The 27,344-nt window shown below is 36.0% G+C and overlaps 1 protein-coding gene across 1 annotated transcript in view; it reads right to left on the bottom strand.

Moving 5' to 3' along the window:
* LOC118745547 (paired box protein Pax-6) overlaps window positions 1–27,344 on the bottom strand; it is a 484,830-nt gene that overhangs the window by 383,464 nt on the left and 74,022 nt on the right. The window contains exon 2 of the mRNA XM_036479010.1: window positions 12,860–13,040. Within this exon, the coding sequence (XP_036334903.1) occupies window positions 12,860–13,040 (181 nt within the window). The remainder of the gene's footprint in view (window positions 1–12,859; window positions 13,041–27,344) is intronic.

Below are 27,344 nucleotides of genomic sequence, written 5' to 3'. Positions count from 1 at the left end.
GACGAAGAGAGGGTTAGCGGTCCGCGAATGGCGCGACCTTTATTTTCTGGATCGTGGTTCGGATTGTCCATCCCAGATAACTAAGCTTTAAAATGCAAAAAACCATTTTCAAATCGGAGAAATCTGTGCGAAGTTATTAGATTACATACATATATTGGGACTGTTTTTATAAGATGTTTAGATTCTCTCATCGACGAATTTTCCTCGAGGTTTTCTGAATTCAAGGACTTATCGGAAACAATCAAATTGATTATGTATCCTGATGTGACTTCGCTTGATAAACTGGACTTGTTTAAATTCGTTAATACAAAAATCTTGGAAACTTGGAATTTAGTTCCAGACATATTAGATGTCTGCAGAAGCTAGCGTTTGCACACAAGGTACACAGAGATATATAAGAGACGCTTAATTCAATTTTTTTTATTTAATTTTTCATGATTTAAGTGTCAACAAATGTCTCCAAAAACGGTGATAAGTCATGACTTCTTTTTGGCACGTCATGGCTACATTGAATAATTCTCTGGAAATAATGGCTCTATGTATAAAGGTTCGCCGGCCCTGCACTAGCGTGTTATTTCTGAGGTCTGAATTGAAATAATTACATTAATATTCTCATTCCCGTTGTCAGTGTTTACATTTTCCGTCATCCCTTAAAAAATTTGTTTTTGAGACAAATCGGTTTCGGCGTTGTGCCATCTTCAGTGTAATTTTTCATTGTAATTACATTAGCTTATGGCGTTTTCGTTTCCACCGAAAAATTTGACCTTCTCATTGTCCTCTCAGCCCAAACACTAACGACCGGGCAATGAAAAGACCAAATGTTTTTAGAGAAACGAAATCGCCATTACATTGATTTACATTTAAAAATCTTAACCATCTACAGACTCGAACCTGCGACCCCAGAACCAGAACCGGTAGTCTTCCCGTGACGCCACTGCCGACATTTGTAAGGAAAGAAATTAATTGCGTTTTATTTTTGACTTTGAAAATACAAAAGCAGACGCTGATCGCAGTAGTCAAGCATGAACACATTTGCCCGTAGTGGTTTTTTTGCCCGCACGGGCAAGCGAGCCCATTTCGCGAGCTTGATCAGGGGGATATCACGGGCAAACATGAAGAGGGAAACGAACTTTACTAATCCAAGCATACAAATGAGAGCCGCTGCACATGCATACTGGAATAAAAAAGCCCGCTATTATTTACAGTTTTCTTTTGAGGCATTTCATGTCACTGCGGCCACCTCTATGCGCGACCTCTCAGGATTTGGATGAAAGTTGAAGAGATTGAAGGTCTAGGTGACATTAATATACGTGCAGCATATTTTGCCGATATGACGTAGGGTTGCCTATTTACACGGGAATTAAATTTTAAGAAAACGTCATACATACCTTTCTTTAAAGTGCTGTATCTTGGAAACCTTTAACGCAACTTAATGACAAAAAAATTATTTCTTCCGCCTTATTCGGGCTTTAATTGTACATTTTTTACATTAATGTGCAACGTTAAAAAACAAAACAAAAATAAGTAAACATTTTTCTTTTTGATTTTTTTTTTTATTATAGCTTTTTTAAAATTTTTTATTTTTACAAAAATTTGTTTATTTAATATTCATTAATTTTTTATAAAATGCGTGTAAATCCGATTTAAAAATTTTATACAGATTTAAGAAAAATGTCAACAAAGGGGTGCGCCATCCTAATGATCTGCAGTGAATAAGTTAATAATATTTTTATAAAATTTCGTATATCCATTTTTTCAGCCTAGTTTCACTCCAGGTCATTATAATACCGCACCCCTTTTGTTGGGGGAAAGCTGTGAATCCCCCGGGTCCAGGCTTCTTAAGGGGCCCGAAATATAAGAACCATAACTTGCTATTATTTTTTTTTACAATGTAATTGCTCCTTCGTTTAAGGCTTTTATTATAAACATATTCAGATTCGTGCTGATTGTTTCCGACTCTATAAATTAAAGAAAATGATCATATCGCCACTACACACGAATAAAGGCGCGCTAGTGTTTAGATCGCGAAAAAAGACTCGTAAAAAAAGTTTACGAAAAAAGACGCTTAAGGAAAACTTCGGCGAAGAAAGACGCGTAAACATAGATTTATACCTGGCCAAGGACTGCCACTTCAGAATCATTCGTTAAATACTCTTTGGGGAATTTTCATACTGTTACACCCGCAAACTTAGTCGACCGCGAAAATAAGTTTACGGGGTTTCTTCGCCGTCAAATGTTTTAACGCTTTTACATTACGTTTTTGGCTTACAGTGCTTATAAGACACCGCTGAAACTTGCTAGAATACAACTTTCGGATAGTTTTTCTTCTTGCATCAGAAAGCATAAGTATGTAGCTAGTTAATATATAGCTGAAATATGTTTTAACTCCTGTTGTTTAGGAGTTATGAATGTTTCAACAGCGGCCTATTACATTAAAATTTTTGGAAGTAATTTTTAAAGCTGCTTTATATTATCGAAAAAGTCTCCTATATTTATTGAACTGATAAAATAAATTTTTAGGTGAATCTTTGCAAAAAATGGGCTGTTAAGTTACAGAAAAAGACTGTTACGTTACCTGTGCGATATACGTGTAGATTATAATGAGGTTTTTAAATGGCTTGCAGTCTGTTTTATGCAATAAGTTGCATGAATTCAGTAGACCTGTTATTTAACATGTAATCCAAAGAAATTAAGAACATGATAATTATGATACCGATTTGAAAGTAATTTTCTGCGTAGAACTCGAGCTTACAACTGCGCCAAGATTTTGAGGGTTTTCGCGGTTAAGTATACGAAAAACGGCTTCAATGGCCACTCTTGTTTGCTCTATGAATTAGTGCTATTCTTACCCTTCAAAATGCGCCTTCGAATGGTGCTTTAAGATTATTCAGAAACTATGGCCATTAGAAGATGACGTAATGAGTTAGACAGCATGGTTTGGCGATGTTAGATTCGAGCACATGGCAGTTAAAGTGGACGTAACTCTCGAAGGAAAAATCGTATAGCACCATTCGAGAGTGCATTTTGAAGGATAATAAAATAATGTAAAGAAATATTTTTTAAAAGCAAGCTTTTATTTAACATGTACAATCAAGGGAATAAAATAGAATAGTGGTACAAAAGATTTTTGTTAAAACTGCACTAAAATGAATAAAATAAAATAAGCTAAGCTTTCGTTAAAGTTACTGAAAGCCAAATGGCGAAAGGAATTACTCAAACTCTAATGAAAATCATTAACAACTTGTATTGATTTACTTCGTTTTTAAAAAGTTTGTCGCGCGAATAGCGAACCGGCATTTACCTACTTATCTGCATTCATATAACCAATTATACATGTACGTTGAATTCGCCGACAAGCTTTTTTAAAAACGAAGTAAATCAATACAAATTGTTAGTGATTTTCATTAGAGTTTGAGTAATTCCTTTCGTCATTTGGATATTAGTAACTTTAACGAAAGCTAAACTTATTTTATTTCATTCATTTTAGTGCAGTTGTAATAAAATTTTCTTGCTAAAAAATCTTTTGTTACAGTATTTCATTTTATTCTCTTGATTCTACATGTTAAATATAAGCTTATTTTTAAAAAAATATTTTTATACCCGAGCGCACTTGTGCACAAGGGTATTATAACTTTGTTGACATAACGGTTGTTTGTAACAGCCAAAACGAATCGAGATAGATATAGACAAATGTATACACAAAATGTTCAGAATGAATAGAGAAGTCGTCCGTTCGTGGACATGATAACTGGAGCAAAAATTTAGAAATCTCAACGACATTCGGTATGCAGGATCCCATTTACCCAAGGTAGGTTGGTATTGAAAATGGGCGAAATCGAACTGTAACCACGCCCACTTTCCATATAACGGTATTTTCGAAAAATGCAAAAACTACGTTATTTCAGTAAATATTGGATCCAAATTGTTGAAAATTAGTATGTGAAGTCTAATTTTGGTAATAAATAGTATTATTATAACATTTTTGGAAAATGGGCATGACCCCGCCCACTTATGATGAAATGCTGCATCTCAGAATCCGCCTTGCCTAGGGCCTAGCTAAGAAATCTGTTGAAAATCTTAGAAATCGGGCAATAACCACGCCCACCTCCCATATAACAGAAACACGAAATCTGCGATAAATCAGTAACTACTGAAGCTAATTGACTCAAAATCGATAATTACAATAACCTCTTATATTATCTTGATAATGGGCGTGTCGTCGCGCCCTTATGGCCACAAATGTGTATCTCGGTAACTGATTCATCAATTTCTACCAAACTCGGCGCACTTAATAACCTTAGTACAAGGAAGAAATTCGTTGAAAACTATTCAAATCGGACTAAAATTACACCCACTTCCCGTATAATGGTAAATTTTAGACATCCGAAAACTCCGATATTTCAATAACTGGGTACGCTAATTTACTCCATGTTAATAGTAACAAAAATCACTTAACAATAAATAAGACTGTTATAGACTTTTAGGAATTGGGCGTGGCACCACCCACTTTATAGATTTCTACCAAACTTGGTTAAATTATTTCATTAACTCTAATCTAGCATATTATAGAAAAAATTTGAAATCGGGAAAAACCCCCTGCTTATCATGCAAATGTAGTTTATACTAGGTTCACATATAAGGAGATTATCCTCATTTTTGAGCTTAACACCCTAATCTGTAATTAGAAAAAGAGATTAGCGATATAAAATTCGTCCCTTGTTAGTCTGTAATTATAAAATAATCTCAGATTTAACCGATAACTTTTCGGTGTCCATCCTAGTTTTGTCGATTGTTTTTGCGAAGAAGGGGAGAAATGCCAAATGTAAAAGTAAACAAAAATGGACGCTAGCGATGAAAAGAGGTTTGTAAAGGTATTTTTGATAAAATTTTAAGTTGAAATATATTTATATTGCTTTATATAACAGAAAAACGTGATCACGTTGGCAAAGAGAAGAAGCATAACTTTTCCTTGAGATATGAGAATAACAAGCACAACAAATTTGACGGCTAATAATCTGAGATTTGCCTGTGTAAACGGAGTTATTAAAAAACGAGCTTTGATTGAGATAATATTTATATGTGAACATACTTTTAGAGAAAATTGAAACTACAATATTTGATACCTACGCCGGGTATATAAAGTTCGGATTCGCCCGAACTTATACTTCTTTACTTGTTTTACATTATTTTATTTTGAACTTTTTAGTTTTATTTTATATAACCCGGACATAATATTTTTATTTAGGGTCACTCTTCATTTATGAGCTCAGTACATTTAATATAAGCGGCGTAAATCTTTTCGATCACATCAACGTTACACGTATCAAGAACTTGTATAGAAACTTGAAAGCAAGTTCTTGATACGTGTAATGTCAAGGTCAGGATGCGAAAAAGTTGAACGATAGAAAAAATTGCGGAAAGTTGCCAACTATTGAAATGAGCGGAACTGCTCAACTGTGCGTTTCTAGGAGAAACAGTAAACGTTTAGGCAATAGCTCTGTAATTCTTATGAACGCGCCCATTGTGTCACAAATTAGGAGCATAGTCGGAAAGAGATCGGTGTCTTATTTAATTTAAGCATTTAGCTCAAGTACAAACCATACACCCGATAAGTGCTCTACAGAAATTCATACAGAACATAAGGTTAACTGCTGAGTCATTCAAACTAATTTCCAGTATTTTATCTTACCAAAGAGTTCGCGTACCAGTGCCTAAAACTATACTACGTAATTTCACCGGAAGATTACGCTCTGTGTGTGTAAGTCAGCTAAACGACAATTTTAACTATTTAGCTATTCGGTAAATATTTTCCTAACAAATCGGCTGTTGTCGCTAACCATAACAAAGGCCGCTAATTTGGCGACGTCTAGATTGGTGTTTTTAATAAAACGTAAAAGGTACGTTCTACAATTTTTTCGTACAAATGCACAGCACCGCTAGCAAAAAAAAAATCTAAGATCAAAGGATTTTCAGCATCAAACTTGCCCTTTGTTGTATTAAAATTTAATGGGCTACAAAACTGCATACATCATTTTTTTATTATTCTTATTAAAAACTTGAAGTTTTACGAAAATTTGTTGAACTTTGTTTAAATAATACACACACACAGAATACACTATTAAAAACAAGTTATATAAATTAAATAGCAAAAAAAAGGAGTTTGTTAAAACTTGTCTATATGGATTTCGGTTATAATTTTCCAATAGGGCGTAAAGCAAATATAGAAAACTGGAAGTTAAAGGGTGATAAGTCTATTTTTTTAATCTTACAGGAACTAAATATGCCTTGAATTTAAAGGAATTGAATAATTAAAGTTTTCATTTTAATACGTGTATGTACATCGTTTGTTAAAAGTATAAATATCATATATGTATGTGCAAATTTAAATACATATTTCTTTACATATGTACAAAATAGGCATACAGTGATTCTTTTTAAATCTTATATATAAAAATAAGTGCACGTTTTTGGTGTGAGCTTATAACTTGAGAACGGCTTCACCGGATTCAACCAAATTTTTACGGCATATTCAGGCTATCATGCAGATGGTTTATGTGAAGTTTGTCCGAATTCTTAAAAGGGGGTGTGGCACCTCCCATACTAACTAACTAACTAAAATTTGTATGTTGTATATCTCTTGAAATATTTGTGGTAGAGTACTGCAAGTTGGTATAGAGGTATATCAAATAATTCCATACTCATGGAGAAAAATGGGCGGTATTGGAAAAGAGGGCATGGCACCTCCCATCTTATATATAAAAAATAAGTACAAGATTTCAACCAAATTTTTACGGCATAGTCGGGCTATTATGCAGATGGTTTGTGTTAAGTTTCCCCGAATTCGGAAATGGGGGCGTGGCACCACCCATACTAACAAAAATTTTCATCTGGTATATCTCTTGAAATATTTGTAGTAGATTACTTTGAATTGGTATAGAGACATATGAAATAATTCCATACTCATGGAGAAAAATGTGCGGTATTGGGAAAGGGGGCGTGGCACCTCCCATCTTAAATAAAAAAATAAGTGCACGAATTCTACCAAATTTAAACGGTAATTCAGAATATCATGCAGATGGGTTATGTGAAGTGGGCCCGAAGTCGGTCCAGCGGTTCATGATATATGACAGTTTATGTCTGTCACATGAACCACGTATATGGTACAACAGCAGATACATGAAAAATCGAAAACATAGTGAAAAATTGTTGCTATAATGTGCTGTGTTTATATTTTCTTCGAATAAATTAAGTCAAGTATAAACATGGCTGCAAGTTTTTCAATAGGGATTTTGTAGAGCCAATGGAATGAAAGTCACCACAACACAACATATCTGTCATTTCATCGTATTATCGAAAAGGTGGTGTACCTTGGTCTTTTTATTTTGGACTTTGGAGAATCAACACGTGTGTTTAATATAGTTCTTAATTCATATTTCATTTTATTATTTCGTCAATTTCAATATTTTTGCACAAATTTGTTGCAGCGTTTCGTATGAAAAGTTTGAGTACACTGGAAATTTTCCATGCAGGTATTTCTCCTCATTGATTTATAGTGAACAAAACCATTGTGGAAAATTGTGGCTGTGTTGTGTTCTTTGGCTTCGAATGAAGTTTTTTCAAGTGCTCTTTTACTGTCGATTGTGAATTTCATTTGTGCGTTTACCATACGATTTATCGAATTCGTTCCTATGCATTGAGTTTTTCGTTCGCTATTGAATAAAATGCCACGATCCAGTCGTTCAAATATAGGCCGACGTACGCGTCTTGCGAACATGATGTTATCGCAAAGAAGATCGCAAAATGTTGAGGAGCACTTCCAGCAAAAGGAAGTACGGCGAGCAGGATTTTTTATTAATTTTTCAATATTTTTCAATATTTGGTGTAGAGAAGCACACCGGGGTACCGCTAGTATTAACAATATTTTTCATGTTGAATGTTTTTTGTTAACTTTTTATTTACAGCTGCGAGCAAAATATGGCAGAAAAATTCAAAATTATATTGTTTGCTACTTATGTGTATTTATTTATTTTCAATAATTTTATTTTTAATAGTTCCGTCTACTATATAACAGAAACCACATAAATAAAAGTTTCAAAGCTTGCACAAAATTCCCAAAAATAAATCAAACTTAAAAATATTTTCATAAATATTTCGAACTTTTTATTCAGGACCTTTATAAGACTTTCGGGTATACAGTTTTGTAGCCCGTTCACTTTTAGTCTGATAAAGTGCAAGTTTCAAGTCGCTAAAAGTTACCGTTGATTTTTTATATTTTTTTGCGGATGGTGTAGCGCTTTTTTTGCCATATAAAATACTTGTCAACTTTGTGCACACACGAGCGCCTTGGTATAGGCAACGGATTTGTGCACAGTAGCGGCAGCACAGTTAGTGAATCGCACAATCGTTACTGCAAACAACAAAAATTGTTAGCTGACAACTCGACAATTCGCATTGTTAAAAGTTAGTGAATCGCACTACTGTCCTCCGCAGTGAAATTCCAAACCAGGCAGTATAAATACTAGTTCGTTAACTAGTATGCGCTAAAGCGACGGCCTACTACTTCGGCAATTTCGAACAACTTATGCGATCAGTGACATCTGTCTTTGCATATCCACAACCAAAACTAAAATGCGGTTAATTGCTTTCATTACAAATGTCGGCTGTGGCGCCGAGAGAAGACTACCGATTCTGGTTCTGAGATCTCAGGTTCGAGTGCGCGTGGAGGTTGTTAAAGTAAAGTAAGTAAATTAATTTAAATAATTATTTAAATTTAAATATAAAATAAAAATTGTACATAAATTTAATTTCATTTGGAAAAAACCTAATAGGGAATTTACAGGCAATTTTTAGGTGAAAGCAACAATCGCCTGGTGTAAACGGCCTTTCAATTAATCGCTTTCAATGAAGTTGGTCGGCTGCCTACTTTCGTTCAACTTTTGGTACAACTAATCGCCTGTGAAAGTTGAATCATGTAAATTACCTATAAATACTCAAATACCATAAAAAATTAAAACAAATAATTTGTTGTTCTTTTTAAAACAATAAGATTAAAAATTACAAGAGATATAAATAAAAAATAAATAAAAATAAATATAAAAAAGATTCGCTTACTGAGATTCGAACTCGGATCTCTTGATTTGGCGTGCTAAAGCTTTACTCTGTCGACCATTGCCACTGTTGCAGCGCCGCGAATGACATACTTATGATTTTCACGGGGAATGAATAGGCAGTCTATCCCGTCAACTGGTATGATGCTACTAGTATTTCTACTGGTAGCGTGCTGATGCAGGAGCGGACAATTGGCATCTCCTATGACACCGCCATGTTAAAAATTCCAGTCGCTAACATTAAAAAAGGATACAACGTGAACTAGTTGGGCTGAAACGCAAACTGGTAGCATTCTGGTTCACAACCAGTGTCGCCATTTTAGCCGTTTTCCGGTTATATTTAGCCGGTTGCGATAGCAAACAGCCGGAGAAATTTCGGATTAGCCGGCAGCCAGTTTGTTAGCTGTTTTGCAAAAAAATTAGCTCTTTTTAGCCGATTTTACTATTTGCCTTGTTTTCTTAAAATTCAAATATATACATTAGACTGCATCACTCCCCATAAAAAAAATCGTTACTGTTTTTCCATTGGAATTATAAAATCTATTATATTTTAAGACGTTCACGAAAATATTTCGGAAAATATTAAGATTTAAGCGAACTGGACCGATTTGAAAATACCTCCAAAAATGGATGATAAAGATGTTTTTCGAAAAAATCCCCTCAAATGACAAAACGGTTTAAGCTTAAGAAATGTCCATAAAAATATTTAAAAGAAATAAAATAAAACTCTGAACGGAACCGTAATAACGAGATTTTTGATGCTATTTTTTAACTTTTTTCAAAGATTGGTATGAGAGAAACTTGAATAACTGAACCTAAACTCTTCCGATTTAGACGCGGGAGGTATCATTGGAAAGGTATTTTCTCAAACTTTTTATTTATTTGCTAATAAGCTCATTCAAAGTATGAAAGAGAGAGGTAGGATGAACAAACATCATTCTAAGTTGAATTAAGTAAGATGTGTTGGTATGTGAAAAAAAAATTTGGGACACGAATGACTTTTTTTGCACATAAATAACAGTGGGAAAATATCTTTCTACCAAGATCCCATAAGTATATCCAGAATAGTTTTGGCCCAGTTATTCAAGTTTTTCGTAAATCAATCTTTGGAAAAAGTAAAAAACCAGCATCAAATATCTCATTATTACGAATCCGTTGAAAAGATTTTTAAAAATGTTTATGCAGATTTTTTAAGCCTAATCTGTTTTGTCATCTGAGGGGACTTTTTTCAAAAAGTATTTTAAGAAACTATTTTTATTCATAAAAAACTTAATTTTTGGAGGTATTTTCAAATCGGTCCAGCTCGCTTAAATCTTCACATTTTTCCGAAATATGTTGGTGGACGTCTTAGAATATAATAGATATTGTAATCCCGGCAGAAAAACCGCAACTTTTTTTGGTGATGTAGTCTAATATACATATGCTTCCATTTTAGACTAAACGACTCAAAATCTGTTAGAAATGGCTACTAGCCTTATCGCGGAGAAAATTTTCATGTCAGGCAGGGTGTTTAGGCGTGTCTGCTAACACCAGGCGCCTAAATACATGCTATGTACTGCTGCATGTAATTGAACTTTCTAAAGTTTTGATTAGATAGCACTTCAAAGTATGCTCAGCCTAGTCTGGTGCATCCTCCGGACACTGCTTCCGGAGCATTTTGCGGACTCTGCATGGCTTACATCCGTGCAGAGCTGGTAAACGAACTTTACCATTGGCCACAGTGCCTACCCACCATTTTTGAACCAATAATATTTTTTTTTTTATATTTTATAAATACATACATGCAAACATACTGGTCTGTCTCCCCTCTCACTGAGTTATTCACAGCAGTGTTGCCATGTTTTTGGCATGAGAAAACGTCCCTCTTGGTCTGAAAAAACGTCATTTCCTACCCAAAAACTTCTTTTCCATGTACGCACGCAGAATTGTTCTTATTAAACTTTTATTATATACAAAGGTACATATGTACGTAAGGTATATTAAAATGTCATTTCGACAGAGCACATTTAAGATTCATTAGTGGTATTCACCAAAGTCAGCAAGTGCCCTGGCACTCTGGCAAAACAGCAGATGAGCTCAAGCAACGACATTGACAACAATTTGGTGAATACCACTATTTTAAACTCGTTTGAGATCGTTAATATAAAAATCCTTTTATACATACACTTGTGATCAGCTGATTAAGTCATCAACATTTTGATCGATATTGGCTGTTTTTCTTTTGTTTATTATTTTTGCATAGCTCATTATATCACTAACACAATATAAATCCACAGTTCAAACTTTGTGCAAAAATTATAAAAAATCTGCAAAGTTTCAGCTTTTTTCAAGTTTTTATTCAGAATTTTTTTCCTTCCTAAGGTGTTGAATTACTCGAAACGCTTAATGTACGCTGATGATGTTAAGCTCTTTAAGTACATTAGTACTGCAGAAGATAGGGAGCATTTGCACGCTGACCTAACCTGCATTTTCCATGTCACTCAATTTGAAAAAGTGTAAAATCATTACTTTCTCTAGAAAATCGTTCTACCCAAATTCGTATATGATATCTGACCACAATGTTGAGCAAGCGACCAATTTCATTGACCTAGGTGTAACTATGGATCCGAAACTAGAATTCAAGTCTCACATAAATTCCTGCGTGATTAGGGCTAGAGGATTGTTGGCTTTTCTTAAGCGCTGGGCCAAGGAGTTCAACGATCCTTATGTCACTAAAGTTCTCTTTACCTCTCTAGTTAGACCTATTTTGGAGTATGCATCTATAGTATGGAATCCTAGTTATCAAATTCATAGTGACAGGCTCGAATCAGTGTAGAAACAGTTCCTGTTATTTGCCCTCAAAAATTTATGTTGGGACTCGTCTAAAAATCTCCCACCCTACAAGGATCGCCTGAAGCTTATAGATTTACCGACGCTTCAGAGTCGTAGAGAGATGCTTGGTGTTCGTTTTTTAATTAAATTAATGAACGGGATCAGTAGTCCCCTTTTACTGAGTGAGATAAATTTTTGTATTCCCACAAGATCCACGAGACATTTTAAACCTATTGTGTTGAGTATTTGTAAATCAAACTTTGAAATGCATGATGCTTTTCGGTGTTTATGCCAAGATTTTAACAAGCATTATGATTGCTTCGACAAATCTGAATCCCTTTTTGTAATAAAGAAAACTTTGCTTAACAATTTAACTAAATAAATTAATACCGTGAACGAAAAAATTACACAACATCTATGACTGCTTAATACAATTGTAACGGCTTCGTATATTTCCGCGACCGCGTAGGACAATACGAGCAGGGATCGGAAACTCGGCCTTTCCGACCTCGCCCAACAGTCCGTCTATAGCGCGGAGCGGAAACTAGGACTTTCCGCCTGCCTCACTTACAAAGTAATGACTACGGGAACATGGATCGGAAGCTCGGCCTTTCCGACCATGATCAACGGCCTGTAAACAGCGCGGAGCGGAAACTAGGTCTTTCCGCCCGCCGCACACAAAAGTAGACTGGAGACAAGGCCTCGCCAGCTACCCAAATTGCTATTGTATATCATTATTATCTTTACAAGTTAATATTTATAATTATTTCACTCTGTAATGTATCATACATACTTAAATATCTAAATCTTTTTATCTCAATTGTCTGTAATGAAAACATTTTTCTGTAGACTAAATAAAAAATATAAAAAAAAACTGGTAGCTTTCCCTGCAAGGTAGCTATTGACGCGCACACACTCACCCATACATACACTATACTTACACTTGGTATATTATCGCTATTGCAAACTTGCTCCGACAATAATCGATCTCGAATCTCCCATGCGAAAATGCTCGGACATTCCCGCTTGTAATCAGCTATTTTTTGTACGACAGGTGTTGTGGCGACACGTGGTTTTGAGCCACCTATCGCCCGTGGCTTAATGGATCCCGTTTCGTAATATCTGAAAATATGAAAGAGTTAATAACGGTTTTATGCTGAAATTTCGTAGTTGTACCACACTGCTTATAGCCTTAAACGGTGGTCCATAATTTACGTAAGATTTTAAATAAATGGAAAGGAAAGATGTTTTTACAATTTCATTTTCCTTTTAGTTATTTAATCATAAAGTACATAGGTTAGGGTTATGTCTGGAATAGTACAGTGTGCAAATGAGCCTCAATTATGGGACACCCAAGAATGATAGAATACAAGATTGCGCCGTCCTGGCCGTTGACATTTGTGTACCACAAGTAAACAAAGAATAGAGCGAAAAGAAGAACGAATTGAAACTGCTTAAACGGTTCACTTTACAGCGAAAAACGTGTTTTAATTTTGCTAAATGCGAAAATATTGCATTTTCACATAATCTATTAGAGAATAGTGAACGTTAGTGCACTCGATTGCTTTGCAATCGAAGCTTCTGCAGCAAACATTTTAGTGCACTCCATTGCATTGCAATTAAGGCTGATGCAGCAAACTGCGGCAGGATCCCAGCGGGATTATTTAGTTAACTTGCTAAAGGAGGATTCTTGGAGCAGAAGCGAAGTGATTGTGACGAAATGCTGGCAATATAATAATATAGATACATTTCGAGAACGGCTTTACCGCGCCCTATGTATACAAAATGCAGCGATTCGTCGCAGCGCTACAGTTGCATCTACGCATCTCGCATCTTGACGGCTGTCGAAATTTAGCACAAGGCACTTCATTCTATTAGTTTTTAAACCGTCTTCAACTCAAAAAGCACTCACAAATTGCAAATTAACACAATTTAAACTGATTTTCCACTTATATTTAAAATTCTCTTTGTCGCTGATTTGTAAACAAAGGTTTATTTACAAGTTACCACAACTGTCAAAATCGGCAAAACCAAAGTAGCGGTACCACTGACGGCGCCACCTTTGTTCGCTGCACCGTGTGGGACACCCTTATTATAGCATTTTTATGCTAAGTCAATACGTAATTGATTTTTTGATTGTGTACCTAAATGCAAAACATTCGAATACATACATACCCTGCAAGGAAACCGCGGGCTAGTGAATCAAATTTCTAGTTCCATAATACATACTTGTTTCTTTCGTCTGTCGATTTTAGAACTGGTTCGGAACTGTAGAATTTAGGACTAGTTCGGAACTATCGAAAAAGGGATGCAGCGGGGGCAATTGACACTTCCTAGGACATCGCCATGTTAAATTCGCCAGTTGTTTGCATGCAAAAGAGATTTATCGCGAACCAGTACTGGGTCTAAATGTACTAGAAGCGCGCTAGTTCAGAACTAGAGATTTTCCCCACAGGGTACATATACATGTACATATAAATTTTTACATACATACATTTGAATATGCATATACAGCAGGAAACCGCTAAATGGTGCATAATCCCGCTTAGTTATTATTAGGGATGTGCCGGATTGAGATTCTGCCGGATAACCGGATTCCGGATACCATGTAAAATATAAGAGCCGGATTCGGATATCCGGTAGACTGCTGCACTTATAAATGTCACAATATTGTATATCTCTTTTTGTTTAGTGACACACTTATGACCAGATTATCTGCTTTTTCGAGCTGAACTATCCCAAGAATGATACAATATATCATATGTTATATGCATGACGTCGAAATCGTCGATAATGATGTACTGGTGATAACCAGACCTTGAACAACCGGCTCTTAGCTTAGGTGAAAATACTTCTGTTTAAAATAGACATTAGATTTGAAGAACTTTTCTATTTACAGCAACAAAATTAAACCTTTATAGGAGCTGTTTTCATTATAAAGTCTTGCTTAAGCAGCAGCGGTATGGTACCGCGCGGTATAACTCCGTATGGCATGTCTGCTCATAGAGCGCTACTGCCATGCATATAATAGAGTAGGTAACGTCAATAACGATGTTTAACTGCACATTAGTGTTAACTAGAGATGGCGAAAACTACCCTAATGGGCTGTTTTTGCTAACGCGTAAAAGCACATTTAGCGCATTTAGCTCTAAATGCTACTCTAAATGTACATTTATCCATACAAAAATCGTCACCTAAATGCAACACCATTTCTGCATTAAGAATCTAAATCAGAGGTTCCCAAACTTATTTTTATCGTAGACCCCTTTCAAAACTTTACTGGTTTCGGTGGACCCATTTCTCATGCTCATTTCTAATATATTCCCAAAGCTCATCAAAAAATATGAAGATTAAATCAAACGATGTAATTTTGCATCGCGGGTGGGTTCAAAAACTAAATTCGGAGTTGTAAAAATAATAATAAAATATTTTCTTGTGTGATTACACACTTGCAAGTTATAAAAAACAGAGCTCGTAAAGCCATGAAAGAACTATTTCGCACTGAGGAGTTATATTTTTTAAGAGTTTGTATGTGATGCATGGGCGTAGCCAGGTAGGGGCAGGGGGGGGTTCTCGAGCATCCCCGCCCCCCCCTAACTTTCAAATTTTCCGTATATATATATAAAATAGTACCCTGAAATGCCAGCTTAATAGGGTCGAGCCCCCCCCCTAAATTTCATTCTGGCTACGCCGAATCACATTGTGATGTATTTGTCAAATAGTTTATTTGTGTTGATGGCATCATTTTTATATTTATCGCTGCGATAAAAATGAGTCATTCGCATTTTTAAAACACAAAACTTGAAACAACAAAACTGCTAAGCTTTTGCGCCAAACTTCAAATTCAGAAACTGGCAAAATAGAAAAACCCGAATCTAGACAAATCGATGATAAACAAACAAGCAAGCAAGGAGCTCAAAAAATGTTCCACCGTCTTATCCTCTTCAAAGCAGTATGGGCAAATGGAGTGGTCATTTACGCCTATCAGGAAAAAACTAGATAGACCTTCTGAGATTGAAGGCAACATGAGTTTTGCCCACCTGCATCCAATCAATGGCTCCCAGTCATTGCTCAGCGAAGTATCCACCAGGCCTCTGATGGTGGCTTCGATGGTCGAATTGGGGAGTGCTATAACTGGCTGCGGATCGAAGAATACCTGGTCTAACCCAACTGTGGCCAAAGGGTCAGATGTCTCATTTCCAGGCACTCCCGAGTTGCCCGGTACCCAGAGTAAAGCAAGCTCGTTATCTTTACCAACATAATTTAGTCGCCACTAGCATTGCCGAACTAGTTTGGAAGTACTTCGATAGAGGGCTGGCCAATTCTTTAAGTGTAGTTTGGCTGTACCTGTAGACACGTAAACTCCTTCCTCTCCACCACGAAGTCTATGGCTTTGGGAATTGCAAATACCTCAGCCTGGAAGACCGAAGCATATTCCCCAAGAGAAAGAGTGAAGCTTATCCACATTAACTTCGAAAAATACTCCAGATCCTGACTCTGAGTCAGTTTTGGAGCCATCAGTGAAGATTCGACAATGTACGAGTGCGGGCTCAGTGCTGGAATTAAACCAGCATTCCCCCTCAGTGAACTCTCTCTCTCTAGAATCTCTTTATCAAAGGTAATGGTGGCGTACTACCCTGTAGCATTGAAAAGACATAAGTGCTCAAATATCTGCCGTAGGCAATTTCCGCATCGCTTCACTCAGTGTTATACCAACATCCGATTCTTTTTAGTCTGACAAAAATTCCCACAATTCGAACATGGTTTAATGGAAAAAGTGGCAACATTTCTTTTTCGCGTATACAGTGGCTAGCTGCGTTTCAGTGATCGCCGATCGAGATCTCATTTATTATTTTACATTATTTGGATAAAGAAAAGTTACTCAAATTCAACATCGATGTGATGCTGATAGAAATCTGGATCAACTTGTGGTCAACTCTGTTTGTTTTGTTTCGTATTTAAGTGAGGAAATTTTAATTGACAGCACCGGCAATTGAATATATTCACAAACAAATTTTTGGTAATGGTTAAAACAATTCATATATTTGTATTGAATTTTTTCTTTACAAATTATTTTTTCCTTTTCAGTAGGGTTTTTCGCACATTATCTTCTCCGTGAGGATTGATCGTGATAGATACGGATCTGACTAAGCGTCTGGAACACGGCTGTTTGTCAAAAGCATACGATTTGGAACTCGCGTAAATGTACATTTGCTAAATGCGATAGCATGAACACTCTTCGAAAAACATATGTTTGAAAGCGCTTAATGTTGCATTTTAAATGCAACAAAAACGCTGCATAGGCGCCGTTTTTTCAATGTGTGGTTATCACTACCTCCCAGTTAAAGATCATTATCGACATCTTCGACATCATGCATTAAACATGGGATCGATAAACCAGTCAATGTATTTAACCGAAGCGTTTGCCTCCGGTTTGTGTTAACCGGATATTGAAAGGCCATTGCAGACCGTTTGCGACATGGTTTCAGCGTTCTACGCAAAAATTTGTTCATGAAATAATTTGGTATTAAATATATAAGCCTGAAAAGTGTTCTAGCATCGTTACAAAAATTTTAATTTACTGTACTATGGTCTTAGAGCTTACCCCACGACTCCCCCTTCTACTATTCTGTTAAAAAAGCTGTGGTGTGACAGAAATGTCAGGTGGAGTATGAAAATTTCCACTGTTAAACCATATCTGTCTTGCCGAATTTTTTACCATCGCTGTCTTAACATCAGCTGTCATTTCGTAGTTTGACAACTCAGTATTCATCTTGCCGCGCCATCTACATTGGGTACAGATTGGTGTGATTGGTTTGATGCCATTTTGAAGGTGATATGTTAGGGGACAAAGTTAAAAGAGAAATTTGACCGATGTTAAGACACATTTAGTAGAAAATGGAGACCTGCACCCGGATTCCAACATTCGCTATCGCTAAAACTCCAACGCCAAAAAGTGCTAAATGAATTTTAGCAATTTTCAGCGATTTTCGCGATTGTATCATGAAAATGCAACTCTAAAAATCGCCAGTTTTGGCTCATTTTTTGACAAATTTTAGCGATAAACAAAATGAACCCGGATAAAGTGAGTGAACTGTTTTTGACAGCTCAAACAGCTAAAATGGCGATTCCAGCATTTTTTCCATCGCTAAAAATACTTCTTTTTCGCTTAAAAGCCTGCAAATTTGACGACGACAAATATTCGTTGCTAAAACAGTAAATCAACAAAAAACAGGTAATATTTAGATAGTTGTTTGTTTAAAATACTCCATTAAATAAAAATGGTAGAAATTCATATTAAAAATGGAAAACTGCAACAGTAGATGGGTGCAAATGAGTAAAAATATAGGCTTGTTCAATATTTGGAAGAACACAGGGAATTTGCTCATGACAGGTATGGAAAATATTTTCTCGTAAATGAAATCGTTTAAGTTCCCTTTTTTTAAATTCGTGAATGACACCGGGTGCAACGTTTTCTGGAGCAGTGGAACCATCTTGCCCAGAAACTAAGCGCGTGTGGAGGAGCCATTAAAGACCGTGAAGGATGGAAACAGAAAAAAGTCAACCAACTATTTTTGATCGGAGTTTTCGTATTTTCAACGCATTGCTTTTCCATACCAAGTGCACCGAGTTTGGTACAAATTAATAAATCGGTTACCGAGATATACATTTGTGGTCAAAAGTGCACGGCGCCACGCCCATTATCCAAAAGTTATAATAATTTTATTTAATGCTAATAGGTTATTCCAAGAATCGATTTAGAGTGAATTAGCTTCAGTAGTTATTGATTTATCGCAGTTTTCGCGTTTCTGTAAATTATGGGAAGGGGCCGTGATTATCGCCCGATTACAAGAATTTTTGGCAGTTATGCTAGATATAGCCTAAGCAAAGATCATACCGAGTTTGGTGCGGATTAGTGAAGCGGATACTGAGATACAGCATTTCATCATAAGTGGCGGGGCCACACACATTTTCTAAAAATTTAATAATGATCCTATTTTGTTCCAAAATTTTACTTTACATACTAATTTTTAACAATTTGGATACAATATTTGCTGAAATATCGTAGATTTATCTAAATTGACATTTATCTAAATTTAAACGCTTGTATACCCAAAACTATTTCTTTAATCATCACTTATATAACACCAATGTAAAGGAAAACAAGTGTTTATTGCGATATATATAACACAGTTGAGTTCGCCTTACAATCCCGCAGATTTCTAGCAACAGGACCGGAAGGTCCTAGAAAACATGGCCTTGGCTAATATTTCGAAAACTATTTACTTTTACATTAAATGGATTCATATTCTAGTTCAGCGGCCTCAAATTCATCTAAAAAGTTTATTTTAGTGTTAAAACAGATCTAAAGTAGTGTTACTGTATACTAGTTGCGTTTTTAGATTTTTCCTTAATACATTTTCTAAGTTAAGAAATACCACTTATCTACCATTTTCTGCGGGCAGTCTTTTCACACTATATTAGCCAAATTTCTAAGCTTTCAATTGAACAAAGAATAATAACGCGATCTCTTCCGGAGATACAACAAATTCCTTAATATTCACAAAAATTAACAAAAAAAATACTCGCTGAAAACCGCTATTTTCGTTACATTTAAATTGAACGTTTGCTTAATGAAATTATAAAAAAAAAATTTGCCTTAAATGCATTATTACCGACTGTATGCGGATCCATCACTACTTTTTAATAATATGATGCAGTAATCAAAATATTAACTTAAAACCGTCACGATCTTTCTAGAGAGCGAAAATTTATTTATAAGCAGCGTTAGAATATTCTGTTTCCGGTCAACAGTGAGCGTTCGATTAGCAAGTTAGAAAAGTGAGGGGGACTGGGAAATATTATTTGGAATGTTCTCTACCGAAAGTGACTAATTTTTTAAGTTTTCTTTTAAGTTTTGTCAAATTGGTTTTTGGCCGCCTAAATCGTACAAATACCCCTATGTGCGTCGTTTGGCAAATTGGGTATGTTTCCACAGAATGCTATATATGTATTCTTGTTATCTGTACTATATATAAAACAATTAAGAAAGTCTAAGTTCGGGCGGAGCCGAACATTAAATACCCGGCGCAAGTATTAAATATATGTTTCTTCACCTTTCCGAAACCTACCGCTAGATGTTAAGCCGGGGTGTATCAATTTTGGTAAATTGGCGTCCTTCAATTTCGAAATATTGAAGTTTCGAGCATTTCTGAAATTTACCGTTATATGAAAACCGGCCGTAATTTTAGTCCGATTTCAATGTGGCAAGCACAATAACCACACCGAGTTTGGTACAAATTGGTAGAACGGTTACCGATATACATATATGTAATCATAAGTGGGCGGTGCCCCGCCCATTTTCCAAAATTGTACCATAAAAGTTTTTCTTGGTAAAGAATTTTTGCAAGCATCAATTTTGAATAAATTAGCTTCAATATTTACTGATTTATCGAAGATTTTGTATTTCTCTAAATTACCGTCGTATGGGATGTCGGCGTGGTTATTGTCAGAATTAAAAGATTTTCGGCCATTTGGTATGGTGTACCAAGGCCAACAACTGTGCCAAGTTTGGAAGAAATTGGGGCAGCGGTTACCAAGATATACACATGTAGCCATAAGTGGGCGTGGCTACGCCCATTTTCGAAAAATTTATAACATTCTTATTTTTCGTCTAAAAATTGTTGTAAATTTCAATTTTAAGTGAATAATCTTCAGTAGTTACTAAAATATCACAGTTTTCGTATTTCCGAAAATTGCCGTTATATGGGATGTGGGCGTCGTTATTGTCCGATTTTAAAAATTTTCGGCCATTTGGTATGCTGTGCGAAGGCCAACAACTGTGCCAAGTTTGGAAGAAATTGGTGCAGCGGTTACGAAGATATACACATGTAACCATAAGTGGGCGTGGCTACGCCCATTTTCCAAAAATGTATAATATTCGTATTTTTCGTCTAAAAGGTATTGTAAATATCAATTTTGAGTGAATTATCTTCAGTAGTTACTAAAATATCGCAGTTTTCGTATTTCTGGAAATTACCGTTATATGGGAAGTGGGCGTGGTTACAGTCCGATTTCGCCCATTTTCAATACCAACCTACCTTGGATTAAGGGAAACCTACATACCAAATTTCGTTGAGATATCTCAATTTTTGCTCGAGTTATCGTGTACACGGACAGACGGACAGACAGACATGGCTTAATCGATTTCTTTTTTCATCCTGATCATTTATGTATACATTTGTCTATATCTATCTCGATTCGTTTTGGCTGTTACAAACAACCGTTATGTGAACAAAATTAATATACCCTTGTGCACAAGTGCGCTCGGGTATAATTAAAGCCCAGCAAAACGTGAGAGCAAAACAGCCGATGTACTGGGTCGATTTCTATGATTCAAGTTTTAAAATGACATATTTCTACCACAGTAAAACACAGTGGTATTTTTAAAAAGAAATTTTAATAACGAGTATGTTTAATTAAAGTATTAAATTGATCAACAATACCCCGCATTGCTAGTCCGTTTGCCTTTAACGCTTTTAAGTTTAGAGAGCATCAACAAAACACATACATATTTCTCTCTATGCTCTTCTCTTTTTATACTCATCTAGCACAGCGCAAAATAAATAAAATTATAGTTCAAAAAACTAAAACCTTCCTATTATAATTGCCATTCGTACTGGCATCAGGTATGTAACAAGAATGATAGAATACAAGATTGCGCCGATTGCAGCAGAATTCGTGAGAGTAATTTTAGCGTGACGTCATCGTAGAGTTGACAACTGAGAGCGGCGAGAATGCGGGCGACTAGTGATGTGCTGAATTGTCCCCAATACTTAAAAAAGATTTCGATACCCTATACTTCCTTTTCGGTATCCGATACCGATTATTTACATTAAACCCTCGCCATTATATGCATTTCAGGTTTAGAAAAAACTTTCATTACTAATTTATATGATATCGGCTAAAACACTTGAACTTATCGCCACAGAAAAATATTATTTTATCAGTTTTAACCTTAGTCGATCCAAGGTTCAAGAAAAATACTTTGACGGATGAAGAAGCCTTTCAGGGGAGAGATTCTGTAGCCAGTTAGCGACAAGTTTCGGATCGATATCGCACTTGTTGACTTACAAATATTTGATATCAAACGTCGACAAAACCGATACCGATTCGAAAATTGTCGTTAACTGGTTACAGAATCTGTCCCAGGCCTACAAAAATGATATCGTCCGATTCAGCTGGAACAAAAATGCTTCAAACAAGTAAGGGTTTCTCTGTATTATGGCATCGAACCGACATATATACATCTTTCATTTGAATCAGTAAAAAAGCTCTATTGGCTCTTACATTCGGGTTTTGTTAGGCGTTTTTTCCATATTTTTGACCTATGTGCGCTTTTATTCGAAACCTAAATGTTTCGGTACCGAGTATCGAGAGTATTGGGTACTTAAAAGTATTGACTCAGCACATCACTACTGCTGTCTTCTCTACTATGACGTCACCAAACCAGCTGATTCTGTCAAAATCACTGAGAGCCGAGTAGCGGTATCGTCATCGGCGCCACCTCTGTATTCTCTCCACCGTGGGTATGTAACTTGAGAATAGAAATCGCTGCATCTTTTAGGCGCATCAATATTACATACTTAAACCCGAGCTAATAAAAGGAAGGTAAAAGGTAATAATAAAAAAGAACCTTTGCCAGCTTCAGGCATGCGCAAAGCGAAATTTATGTACAAGCAGCGCTGCGCGCAAAGCGAAATTTATATATGTATAAGCAGCGCTGCGTTCAAAACAAACAAACACTGTACATCGTGTATTTCGTTTGGCAACTGTTTTTTTTTTTTTTTTTTACTTTAAAATGTTGCTTGCTGCCAAGAATGATAGAATACAAGATTGCGCCAATCGAGCTGAGAGCAACTGGCCGTGACGTCAAAAAATACCAGAATGAGAGAGCAAGACGAACTCGACAAGAAAAAGAGGAAGCATCGAACAAAACGCAGTATTGCCAAGTTTTGAATTTGAAAAAGCACCAAATTTTTATTGGTATATTTTATGGACTTTATATACATACATAATTTTATTGTAAGGATTCCGATTCAAATTAATAAAAATCAATGTTTCTTGCACGACGGTCGATTTCTTCTGGCATGATTGAAGGTGCTGCCACATATTTTGTTGTCGCTTATGTCACTGTGCCATGATTTTGTTAAAACTTTTGTAAAGTTGCTTACCACACTTACGATTGCTATAAATTTTGCTTCCATTTTTTTAAGAGTTTCTAATTTGGTGTCTTCAAACTAAAAACAAAAGCACCAAAAATGCACCAAGCACCAAACTCAAAATTTTCGCGTTTCGAATACCCACTAAATTTGGTGCGAAAAGCATCAAGTTGGCAACAGTGAATGTAAACAAAAGTATTTTATGACGTCAGCGATTGGGTGGATGCTGTCAAATCGACAAAGAGAGGGTTAGCGGCCGCGAATGGCGCGACCTTTATTTTCTGGATTGTGGCTTGCTGCGATATCGGCACATGCTCACCACAGTATGCTCACTGTAAGCTTCTTGGTATGGCATACATACATACATTGATCTTCTTCTTTTCCTTTATTTCATAAAGATGAAGTTCGTGAAAAAAAGTTGGCGCTACGCAGCAGAAACCTTATTTTAAATCGCTGTAGTAGCATACAGAATAAATAACCAAGAATACAAGATTGCACCAATCGAGCTGAGAGCAACTGGGCGCGACGTCAACAAATACCAGAATGAGAGAGCAAGACGAACTCAACAAGAAAAAGAGGAAGCATCGAACGAAAGGCAGTATTGCCAAGTTTTAAATTTGAAAAAGCACCAAATTTTTATTGGTGTATTTTATGGACTTTATATGCATACATAATTTTATTGTAAGGATGCCGATTCAAATTAATAAAAATCCATGTTTCTCGCACGACGGTCGATTTCTTCTGGCATGATTGAAGATGCTGCCATATATTTTGTTGTCGCTTATGATTGTCACTATGCCATGATTTTTTTTTTTAATTTTTGTAAAGTTGCTTACCACACTTACGATTGCTATAAATTTTGCTCCCATTTTTTAAAGATTTTCTAATATGGTGTCTTCAAACTAAAAACAAAAGCACCAAAAACACACCAAGCACCAAACTCAAAAATTTTTGCGTTTTGAATACCCACTAAATTTAGTGCGAAAAGCATCAAGTTGGCAACAGTGAATGTCAACAAAAGTATTTTATGACGTCAGCGGTTGGGTGGATGCTGTCAAATCACCGAAGAGAGGGTTAGCGGTCCGCGAATGGATTTTCTGGATCGTGATAAATAACAGCAAAGAAATGTCTGTTTCGCTTCATGCAAATTCTCCACAAAACAAAACTCAACTTCAACAAATCAACATTCAATCAATTGCGTTAGACTTGAATACATGCATACATATGTGCATAACTATGTTCAAATTAGAATTGATATGGTAAAGTACTTTAGCCCTGATTTTTATGGGAATCCTGCCTCTGTCTCGCCGAATTCCATTTTTCCAACGCTGTAGTGGCATGCACAAACAACAGCAAATCAATGATGTACATATGTATGTCTATTTTTTGGGCTTCATGGGAATTTGGCATATTGTTTTCGCGAAGTTGATATATTAGCAAGTGCGTGCAAGGCAATGGCCCGTAATCGGAGAATAATAGCGGCGGCGCGAATAGGAACGATGCCTGCAATCGGAATTAGATTTGCGTTTATTTATCGACCTCAAATCAATTGTATGGGTGATTTTTACAATAAAAGTCTATCTACACATATCAGTGCCATACCTATCAGTGACAGTGAAAAATATAATATCGTTGCCGCAGTCCCAAATAGAGTTGCTCAGACCGTCCGGCACAGTGCCGTTTTTTACTGTCAGTGCTGCTTCAGTGTTCGTTCCGCAATTTTTTTATACACTCTAAAAACTGCATGTAAAATTGCTACTGAAAAGTGTTTATTTTCAAACAGAATTTGTGTAAGTATACACACAAGATGTTCAAGACTGGGTTTTTGAAGATGAGATGTTTAAAATATACAAATGAAATGTTTAAAATTGCAAACGTTTTTAACGCAAAAATACATTCCCTACTAAGAATAAAAATTAAGTACATTTTATGTGTAATTTTGCTCTACGCGACAAATTTGGTATGCAAAAGTAAACAAGCAGTGTTTAACTTTATTAACTCGGTGTCTAAATTTGCACACATTAGCAGAAGAAACTGGTAACCTCTCCTAATAGGCGTTACTTTAAACAAAACACTTTTAGAGCAAATTTTAAACATTTGATGTGTAGACTGTATAATTGTGAACACTGAGAAAATTCTATAGAAATTTGTGTAGTTTAGTTTAACTAATGATTTAACTATACTTTAAAATAGTTAAATTAACGGCCCTAAGGGCCAAATTCACATTGCTGTACTGCAAATCTGTAGTTAACTGTCGATTCTGAGTTAAATACGCACTGTGAATTTGGACTTAAGTATTTAGAATTCAAAAAACAAATTTCAAATTTGTTGTACGCCACACATACGGTAAGTAAAAGTTAAAAAGCAGTATTTAAATTGATTAACATGTTGTGCAAATTTGCATACATTAAGAGAGGAAACTGGTTACCTTTTTTAATATGCTTAAATTTAAACACAAATTTTTTAGAGTGTAGTTAACTCGGCAAAGATTTGTTTGTGTATTTCACTGACGAGCTGATGGTATTCTTGCAAGTTTTGTTTGATATGGAGAGAAACTTAATCGAGTTGGTGCGGAATTATCCAGAATTATATAATTTGGCAATAATTGCTAATTAAACATTAGTAAAATAAGTCTTCTTGGTTTCAATGAACTTCATTTTACTGAAAGTACCGGACGACATGCTACGGATGTGTGTGAATTGGTATCACTGATCGATGCTGATTGGCAATGATACCGCACTGATTTGTGAAGATAGATCTTAACTTTTATTATTATGACCAATCGATTACAACACATTATATGTACATACATACGTACTAGGGTTACAGTGGTCGGGCAGATGAATTATGGATACTAATAAAGGAAAAATTCTTCCCCTGAAGCGGTTTTCCCATTTGAGTTTCAATACGGTTTCTCCTTAACTTTGATGCAAAATTACTCACGAGGCGTCGCGAAGCACGCCGGGTATTTGCTAGTCAAAAATATAACTTACCGCCCTATTCCCACACCACTGACACAACTCAGCGGCTGACTATTGCCTTTACTACTGCGCCTAATACTATGCCGCAAATTTGTTTTAAGCTGTCCTATGACAATTGTCAGTTTTATTGTTATGACCTACTGAGTAAGTGACAACGGCGAAACAATGTTTATATTGTGTTTTAGGCACAGTAATTGTGACAATAGTCATATGATGAATTTTGTTAGTGTTGTGGGAATAGGGCGGTTAATTAAGAGACGGCAAGGCGTTACATCGGGGTAATACTACTTAGGCAGTCTGCACACGGTTCGTATAGCTTTAAACGCGTATAAAATTTGTTATGCGGCAACGATTCCTCTACTCCTCAAGATCTGCATGCACACGAAGGAACTTCAAGGCATCAAAGTATCAGGCAAAAAATGTTAAGTGATGCAAAATTATTAATTCTTTAATTAATTTTCAGTTATTTTTCTATTAGTTGCACGAATTTTATTGTTTTATCGGTTTTTTTTTATGAAATGCATGCACGCACACGGAAAATTGTAAACAAACTTCTTTCTCTTTTCTAAGCGTACGTACGCTACAATGCTGTACGACAAGCGATTTGCAGCTAGCTTGCTTTGACGAATTCGTGAAGCTGGCGACTCGTATACAGCCATCCATTTAAATGCACGTGTGCGGCATCAAAGCGTAAAACCGTATGTAGCATCTAATACGCGTCAAAAGCTATACGACCCGTGTGCAGACTGCGTTACATTCGATCGGTATCATCTTCCTGAGAAAATCGAAGTTTCATGATATACCACAAAAGTTTGGCCATTCTACCCCAATCCAATGCGGTGCAAAAGTTGCCAGTTACTCGGTCATACGATTAAACGCTGTACTAAGACCCCAGTATGTGGCACATGTTCGCTTCCACCGCATTATCCAATTCCATGCTCTCGCACGTTATGTGTGAATTGCTCTGGCTCCCATCCTTCTTCAAACAAAACATTCCCAAAATTCATGCAAATTAAACAAATCATCACCATTAAAACTGACAACAAGTGCTCTTACGTGCAAAAAAAAATCAAATACGTCCTACTTTAAACGAAAACTCAGTCTCTTTAGCCGACAAAGTAAAAATAAATGAAAAGCAACAACAAAACAACCCACCTACAGTTAACGCATGCAAAAATACAGAGAACGTAATAAACCAGTGGCTAGCCAGGGAGAGCGGAATT

Source organism: Rhagoletis pomonella, unplaced genomic scaffold (assembly GCF_013731165.1).
Source record: "Rhagoletis pomonella isolate Grant_MI unplaced genomic scaffold, Rhpom_1.0 Rhpom_scaffold_00009, whole genome shotgun sequence".
In the NCBI taxonomy this organism is placed as follows: Eukaryota; Metazoa; Arthropoda; class Insecta; order Diptera; family Tephritidae; genus Rhagoletis; species Rhagoletis pomonella.
This window is presented reverse-complemented; position numbering and strand designations above follow the sequence as displayed.